Raw genomic sequence first — 9156 nt, 5'->3', positions numbered from 1 at the left:
TCGGGAAATGAAGTCGCGAATTCTCTGATCTTAGATCGAGTCTGGATCCTCGTAGAACCACGATGTCGCTATAAGTCAGTCTAACATTTCAGTCGAAATCCAAAAAGGTAAATCTTCAAATATATATACTTGTAGAATTTTTCATCTCTCGTATATCTATTTCACTCTACTTTTAACGTTTATTTAAATTAGTCTTAATTACTGATGAGATTATTCTTCTATTTATTATTTTTAGGTTTCTCTTTTGGGTTTCGTAAACTGGAAAAAAATTATAAATACGACGAAGTTTATTTTTTATGTAAGCGAAGCTGTTGACTGGAACAATGGGTATGATTTTTAGTAATTGTGAGATGATAAAATATGGAATAATTTGATGTGTCTGATAGATTTTTATGATTCAAAAGTGACTAATCTTTTTAAAGATTGATCATGCATACGATTGTAAAATATTGAATATAAAAATTCTTCTAGTTTCAATGCTACAGAAGACTCTTCTATCGGCCACATAATCAGTACAGACCTAAACTGAAGAACTACAAAACTACAGCACACTAATTTCAAATCTTCTAACCTAGCCAACGGCAAACCTCAACTTTCTCCTCAGACCATTTAACCAAGCCAAGCTACAAGAATCCACTAAGACAGAGGAAAAGGAACATCTCTAAAGAGAACGGTGTAACATCACCATGTACATAACATTACCATGAGAAGCTAACAATACACAGATTCCAACATGTTCTCTCCAGTGGTCTACAAGTCGGCATAAAATCTTCCTAATTTCACTCTACAATACCGAGAAACAGTAAAAATCGAGACAATACCCATACACTAGGTGCGGCAATAGAATGTTACGGTTTTCAAAGGGACATTGTGAGATATTCAGGACAAATTGACATAAAACAGGTGTATAATGCAACTTCTTAAATATTCAATAAATTTTTTTAAACAATTCTTGGAAAATTCTCTGTTACTCGTTGCAATCTGTATACGAACAACTTGTAAACTTGAACAAGAAAATGAAATTTTAAATTAAAAGAATTAAAAATTTAATGTTTATTTTAATTATAAAAATTAAAATACTGTTTCACCTATGTTCAAGAGAGACAGCCATTAACAAATCATAAGGCATAGGGGTTAACCTGAGTATTCAACTTTGAGAGAATCTTCATATTCTATTGCCACACCTGTTACCTGAATTGAAATGAAAATAAATTGGCCAGACTGTAAGACCACTGTATAGAACATGAAAATACAGTATAGTTGAACGTTAAACGAGAGATATAAAAGGGTGGAGGTTTACAGACTTTGAATGAAAGTTTCACTCGCGATTCACCGCGTGGCGCGCGATGCTTGACGGGTAGAAACGGTGAAAACGCGGCTGAACGTTACCCAAAATCGCGTTTACCTTCGCCTAATGCACAAATCTTGTCGTGGTGGGGCCGGGCTCGTCTAGAAGCCGGTGCCTAGGTAAACTTGAGCCTCGATATATCTCTTTGAACGTCGCCGACGAGTCGTCTCGCTTTTCCGTGTCCTGCCTGGCCGACAAAAGGGCCCCACCATGAATATTCATAACGACACCGCGACGGACGTTTAATTCCTGCCACGATTAACCGTCCACACGTCCAACCATCCTCGATTTACTCCCGTGTCGAAATTTCGATTATCGAATTCTACCGTTTTCTGTCTTTTTTTTTTATGGGTTTTATCTGCTCGATGATGGGTAATTGATGTCACGTGAACGTGGTTGTGTGTTGGTTCGGGATTAGGTATTTTTGTAATATGTGTGGATTTGTTGTATTCTGTAATTTTATTGAAATTGTGGTCTTCTTTTATGATTTTTCTGTAACAGGATTAGAGTGGATGAAAAACGTCGAGATAAACTTCTGATATTTGAAAAAATCATAGGGAAAATCTTTCACCGGTGTTAGAGATAGAAAAACACTGAAGAGACAAATAAACAAATTTCTCTGTTAATTCTGCAATATTGTAAAAAACATGAGGAAAAGCTTCCATCATTGTTACAAATAAGAGAACACTAAAGAGAAAATCTGTTCAATGCTGTCATAACTACAACAATGTGCAGATTGATCAATTTCACTAATTAAATATAAAATTGCAATGAAAAAGTAAAAAATGGCATTTTGTTAGAGGTGCAACTTGCATCTGTCATATTGAAACGCGGATACTGTTAGACACATGTGTGGAAACAGCGCTTATTTGTAACGTCCGTTTCTCTTCGCTTTACTCTGGAGACTAATCGATGATGGAACCGGTAACTCGAGATAGGCACTTGCTTTTCCTTTCCATTCGCGGCTTTCACGGTTTTTACTTTGCAGGCAGTAAGCGCGGGCGCTAGATTGGCTATAGAGGAGTGTCAGCACCAGTTCCGCTCTGCCAGATGGAACTGCTCCATCAGCCCGGAAAATCCGGACAACATTTTCGGTGGAGTGATGCTAGTCAGTAAGTAAAAGCTTTGTCTGTCGAGTGCTCGATGAAGGATAGATTCTTCTTTTTCTTTCTCTTTTTTTGTTGACAAGGTGAAAGGTTGTGGTGAAAAGAATTTGACGAGAAAATGGAAGTTTCAGGCTGAGGTGTCGATACGTGAATATGAGGATTGGCTATGAACCGGAACGTTACATTTCACGTGGAGTATTTGGAAACTTGAGATGAGAAATAGTAGTTATATGTAGTTATATACAATATGTAACAGAAGTTACTGGATTCTGAGTTTAATATGCGGAGTGTCTTGCGTATGTTATTTTTCAATAGCAGTGCGCCACCTGGCGAACTGAAAACGTATTACTACGCCGCGTGGATCATCCATGGTGATCGGAGAAGCTCATCCCGTAAGTTCGTGTCGATGGTGAAAAATATTTTAATGAAAATACCGTCGTACTGTAAAAAAAAATAGAAAAAAGTCGTGGAATGTGTGGACGCTTACGTTTTTTCTTTTTAATAAAAATTAAAGGTTCGTTGAAAAGATTGATCTAAATTATAAAATTCGATACGAGCTTACGGGATTACCTAAAATAGATAGATACTCAATTTGACTGTTGACGAGGTTAAAAATTTTCGTGTAGCTTTCGTTCTCGTTGCTTTCTTAAAATAGAAATTCAACTTTTATACAACATTTTAGCTTTATTTTTAACTACAGAACACACTGGCGAAGTTTTGTGAAATAATTGAATAAGATCTTCCTAATTTACAGTGCACAATCACTGTACTCGATGTATTTGAAATTAATCCTGGTACGGTGTGCGGGTCATTTTTGGATCCAAAGATGAAAATTGGAGAAGAAGCAGGTTTGAAAAATGGAAAAAATTGTCTCTAAAACGAAGAAATTCCGGTGTATCTTTGCAGACAGTCGCGAGGCAGCTTTCGTTTACGCAATATCAGCGGCCGGGGTTGCCTACAGCGTGACCAGAGCTTGTTCCAGGGGCGAACTCACCGATTGCTCGTGCGACAACCGGGTCAGAACTCGACACCAGAATAATTGGCAATGGGGCGGCTGCAGCGAGGTAATTTCCCCTCTATTTGTTTTCCCTTCTCCGTTTGAAAAATAACGCGTCTGGGAACGATATCGTTAATTGGCCTTACCTTGGCCCCCCCCCCCCTACTTCTCGCGAGGAAAAGAGGTTTGCATTCTGTTTCTCGCAATTTGTGAAGCTGATTACGAAAATGGCCTAAGTAGAATACATCTAGACATTCTTATCATCCTTTCTCAACATTTCACAAAAATTCTACATTGTATATATTTTCTAAAAATTGTTCAACATTATTGTTACGCAAATCGATGCAACATAAATAATAAATATAATTTTTTTTTTTTTAGTTTCGACTTAGAGCACTTTCTTAATCAGTGCAACCAGAATACTTCCGTTTGCGATGCCAACTTTCAAATGTAAAAAATGTGACAGTAAACAAAAAATTGCTGAGGTTTCAAGGGATTGAAATTCAACACATTCGCGTCGAGGCGTTTCGAGCCGCACTTGACACGAGAGTACCGCGATGATTTCGCGTCTATTTCTTTCAATCACGTTACGTTGGAAAAAAGAACTTTTACAACTAATTGATAATTTTCCAAAGAAATTTTATGTAACTCGTGAAACATCGGTTACGACATTTCTGAAGAGAAATCGAACCATGTATTACAGCGTTTTGTAAATTTATTTTCAACTTTTAAACGACGGTAAAAGTGGAAAGAATCGCTCGGGTTTCAAAGGGTTGAAATTTCATAATCGCTTGAAAACTTGGAAAGAAACGAGCGGCTAGAAACTCTGTTCTGCATCAGAGTTTGTTCTCCGTATCGTCGAAGAGGGGTTTGTCGTCGTCCCCATGAAAACAGTGCACGCGTAACGCCAAGAAAAGGATACTGTTACGGTTGTTCAGTCTGCATACTACTCTGGCCAACAACCCTCTCTCACGAAAGGGTGAAAGTAATCGTCGTTTGTCGGCGGAACGGAATTTCATTAAGCTTGCACGTTGCAGCAAAGGGGAAGAGAGAAAGAGAGTGACTTTCACTCTGAAAGAAAATTGATCAAGAAGTAACGCAACGTGGGCTACGGTTTCGCGTTTTCGCGAAATTGAAAACGCCGCCTTGAGCTTCTTTCCTCCGCCCGCAGACGGTAATTCGACCGTCTGTGCGTCTTTCTCGCGTCGTTTAATTAACGAACGTCGTTTAATTTTCCCTTTCTACTCTCTCCCTTTCTCGAGAAATACAGTAGAGCGAATTGAGATTGAAAGGAAAAGGGAATATATTGTAATTGATTCCGAGTTTAAAAATATTTCGCAGTAATTCAGCGTCGATCGTGTATTAATTGTAAAATACAAATTGAAGAGTAAAGGAAAGAAAAAAGAAGATTCTTGCTATTTTGCGACATTCTTCGTTCTTCTCTCCTAACCCTTCGATTTTCTTCGGTGAAATTCCATTTTAACATTGTCGAAAGGTTAAATAAAAAAAAAAAAAAAAGAAACAGCTGAAGGTATAGAAGTCGAGCGGAGTGTGAAAGGGACATGAAATGCAATTTGTTTAATTGAAGATCGAACGTGCTGTTGTCATAACCTCGATAACGGTATCTGATGATTTTTTGTTTTTTTTTTTTTTTCTGGGCGGGAGAATAAATTGTTTGATAAAGTGGGACGGTGGAAATGAGGGAGAATTGGTTAATTTGGTGAAGGAGGCCTGTTACTACGAGGGTTGGAAAACGCTGCTTCATTCTGTAGTATATTAAGTTGGAATCAGTGTTGTTGGTTGGTTTATGGACGTGAAACGTGGGAATGATATACACAGGGTGGACTTGGCTTATCTTGAGACCGTTCTCGTCGTTAATGGGCCGATCAAAATGCGTTTTACCTCGAATAAATTGGTCCACGGGTTATATATAGACGAGATTGCGCTACCATTTTTTATGCCACTCTTTCGAGGGACTACGAAAAGATTGCCGTCAGTTTTTATGCCCTAGGATTATTGTGTTCCTTCACGCGAGACGAATTATGGAATTACAGTTTCCTCGAAAATCGACAAAAAAGAAAGAGAATGGGAAGATTTTTAATTGTAGCATGAAGTATGTGATAACTGAGATGTGTACAAAGTAACAGGATTAAATTGAAGAAATTATTCGACTTCCTAAGAAATATCTGTTGAAATCAGAGTCTGGGTTTAAACGAATTTAGATAAAAGAAATTTCACTTGGTTCGTTGACAATGTCACATTCGAAATAGCGTGTATATTAAAGTTTCTGTGATTTTATCTCAGTTTTTGTACAATTCTGTAATACATTCTCAGAAGAAAATGAAGAAAAGTATAGCATAGTTCAGAGACTCAGCAAAACGTTATTCTTTCATCTTTGAAAAGTGCAACCAATTAAAGAGAATGAATTTTTAAATCGAACCATAAACTATGCACAATTAAGATAGGCAAACTACTCCATTTTATTCTACTCTTGAAAATATTCACACTTTCCTGTCAGTTTCCGTATTTATTATCTTTAAAATAAGAAGAAGAACAGAAGAAAGTGTGTTAGAGGAGGCAAAGGAAGAAATTTTACACATTTGGCCATAAACTGTAATCAAGACAGGCAAAAAACCAAGACCGAAAAGAGAGAGAGAGAAATATTCAAAAATTCACGCTTCCTTTCACATTTTTTCTCTCCCTTTAAAAGGACAAGAAAGAAACGTTCCTTCCCCGTTTCCCTTAATTTTCGATGAGGCTGCTGCCCCGTTAAGCGCACGGGGAGGGAAGCACTGCCCCGCACAAGGCACATCCCCCAATTTGTCGTCTCGATCTCCACGGTCGGTCGACGTAAACCTTAACCCTGGAACGAAGACAAAGCTCGTCCTGTAAACGGATGCATTTCATGCGTACGGGCTGACCCCTTGTAGACATTGCTAGCTTACAAGGGGATTAAGGGGGCTAAGCTTGTTAAGTTGCAACAACCCGCCACCTTCTGCTCCCCCCTTGACAACCCATGCCCAGCGAAACTCGCGCTCTCTCTCTCTCCACGCAAACGTGTAAACACGCTCGAGCGCCGTGTATAAGTACTTACGCGAAAGAAAGAGAGAGTAAACAGAGCGGAGAAGAGCAATTGAAGATAGGAGAATGAAAACGAGAGGTAAAGATGAAAATCGAGACGATTCAGAAGATAACGATAGAAAAGCTGTATGAAAATAGATGAAGTCGGGGGAAGACGTTGGCTGCGGTGGTTAAAGCGCCCGACCGGTAACGCGAAGATCGCGGGTTCGATTCCCGACGGGTCCGTGAAATCAAACTCGGTTTTTTCTCGAAGATTTGACGAAATTCCCCTTTCTCATGTGTTACGGAGGAATAATTGTGTGTATCGGCAAATTCAGAGCCATCTAGTGTGAGCAGGATATATGAGAATAAACAGGGATATCCGTGTTTTCTGATTTTTCAGACCATTGAATAGTAGAAAAGGTAGAAATGCAAAAAGAGAGAGAAGTTTAGGTTTCTTAAGGAAACGTTTGGTGTAAAGTAGGGATAGAGCTTTCAAGAAAAAGAAGAAGATATTTAAAGAAGCTTTGTTCGGTTGTAACTTGGCGAAACCTGTTCTTCGATAAATTGCACACAAAAAGTGAAAATCGAAATGTAATAAAAACAGTCTACCCAAACACAAGAAACCAACAAGAGGAGGAAGACGGAAAACAAAGAAGGAGACAGAAAAGAATCGACAAAACACTCAGAGAAGTGGAAAACCGTAAGGCAAAAGTAAGTAATCGAGCGAAGGAAAAAAGCCGTCATCTGAGAGAACAAAGATCCGAAAACAAATGGGAGAACTCTCGAGGAAACCACCACACACAGCCACGCAAGGAAAAAATGTTTCGTTAACACGACCGAAAGAAAATCGTCATAAAAAGCGTAAGAAGAAGAAGAAAATCAGAACAAGACTGAAAGGGGGGAGAAAAAACGAAGCAGTGAAAAAAAGGACGAAGCGCGTGAGAAAAGACAACAGAGAAAAGAAACCAGCGCGCGTGTTACGAGTGAAAGAAATGGCGAGAACTAGACGAAAGAGAAAGGAGAGAGAGAGAGAGAAACAGAAAGCGATGTAAAGGAGAAAGAGAGGAGGAAACTGACACACGTGGTCTCGAGGAATGACTCACGTGGCGCAGGAAGAAAGAGAAGAGAGAGAGAGAGGAGAGAGGAAAAAGTGTCGGGAAAGTGGCGCTGCTTTTACCTTCGGGATTATACCCTGTCGGCCACTTGTGTCTTTACCCAAGTTCCGGCCACGGATTCCTTAACGAGAGCCAAGCAGAGATCCCACGGGACGACGAAACGTGCGACACGCTGACAGATTCTTTGAGATAATGATGTTTGCCGACTCAGTCGAGAGTTCCCCCCTGGCCACAACGGATATCGTTCACCACCGTATACCTCTCGTCGATAAGTCGACGTCCTCCGACTGTTTCCATTTTGCTGGAATTTCTTACCCTCGTGGTGGGATCGTCATGGCTATTAAAATGATTTCACGGTTTTTTTTTCTATTTCTTTAGTTTTTGTTTTTTTTTGTTTTTGACAAAGATCAAGCCTCGGACAGCGGACGGCGTGATAGCCGCACGCGCGTCGAATGCCGGGTCAAATATGACCCAAAACTAAAGTCTCTTTAATTTCTTTATTTTATTAGAAATTTTATTGTTTAAAATTATGCAAATATATTAGGATTGAAATAAGGAGACGAGGTGTCGTAATTCTGTTTCGAATGCCGATTGAAACGTCTAAATGCCGGTGACCCGGCAACCGCTGTTCAATGTCAACAAAACAATTGCAGAAAGAAAGAAAAATTTGAAAAATCCACAATTCAATACCTCAATATAACTTTTCCACTGCGTTTCAATTTTCCTATAAAAACGAGATTTCGCTAATTTTTTTTAACTTACCGAAGAATAACAGTTCCAATTCTTCCAATATTAAGAATCGATCAGATCGTTAATATATATTGACCAACTTATATCACCGTGAAGCTCTGAAAGTCGGTCAAAATGTTGCCACAAACAAGAAGTATAGTTGATGGAAGAAATCGTAAACTGAAGTATTATCGAATCATAGCTGAAGCATACTTCAGCGACCTCGACTGAAGTGTCGAGCCCTTATCTTCTCGAATTTCTGTCGATTCACTTGTCAATATAACTTGAATTTATAACACTCGTGCCTAACTGATCTTCCAACCTCGATATATTTCTTCCATCGGTTATACACCTGAGATTTTCTGGCTGCTCTGTGAAGTTACGTTTCGAATTACTGGTCAATAGAAAAATGATACTCGTTCGTCTCTCTACTGAGATATCGTTGTTTCCACTTTTCCGTTGGTTATCGTTGGCTTCTGGAGTCGGATACGTTACTGGGTCAACAGTGATTCGAGTGCCTGTGCTCGAAACATCGAGTATCGCAGAGGTAGTTGGATAAAAGTTGCGCTTAACGAGGAGTATGTGGACCATCGATGGTCCAAGTACTTGTTCGACGTTGCAGCGGATTTATTGTTTTATCGAGAACCCCCTGTGGCTTTGTATTTAACGAGGATATAATGACACGAACATTGGAAGCATATTTTAAATCACAGATGAGTTTCGAGGTGGAATTTGTTATATAGGTCAAGTTAAATTATATGAAAGCAGTATGGAAATAAAAAAAGAATACGAACCTTG

The 9156-nt window shown here is 39.1% G+C and overlaps 1 protein-coding gene across 1 annotated transcript in view; it reads left to right on the top strand.

The window, feature by feature from the left end:
* The window catches only part of LOC108574333 (protein Wnt-1-like), a 70042-nt gene that overhangs the window by 58507 nt on the left and 2379 nt on the right, over positions 1-9156 (top strand). Inside the window, exons 3-4 of the mRNA XM_017936904.1 lie at positions 2337-2460; positions 3361-3518. Of these exons, the coding sequence (XP_017792393.1) occupies positions 2337-2460; positions 3361-3518 (282 nt within the window). The remainder of the gene's footprint in view (positions 1-2336; positions 2461-3360; positions 3519-9156) is intronic.

The sequence above is a fragment of the Habropoda laboriosa genome, unplaced genomic scaffold (genome assembly GCF_001263275.1).
Source record: "Habropoda laboriosa isolate 0110345459 unplaced genomic scaffold, ASM126327v1 scaffold176, whole genome shotgun sequence".
Taxonomy (NCBI): Eukaryota; Metazoa; Arthropoda; class Insecta; order Hymenoptera; family Apidae; genus Habropoda; species Habropoda laboriosa.
This window is presented reverse-complemented; position numbering and strand designations above follow the sequence as displayed.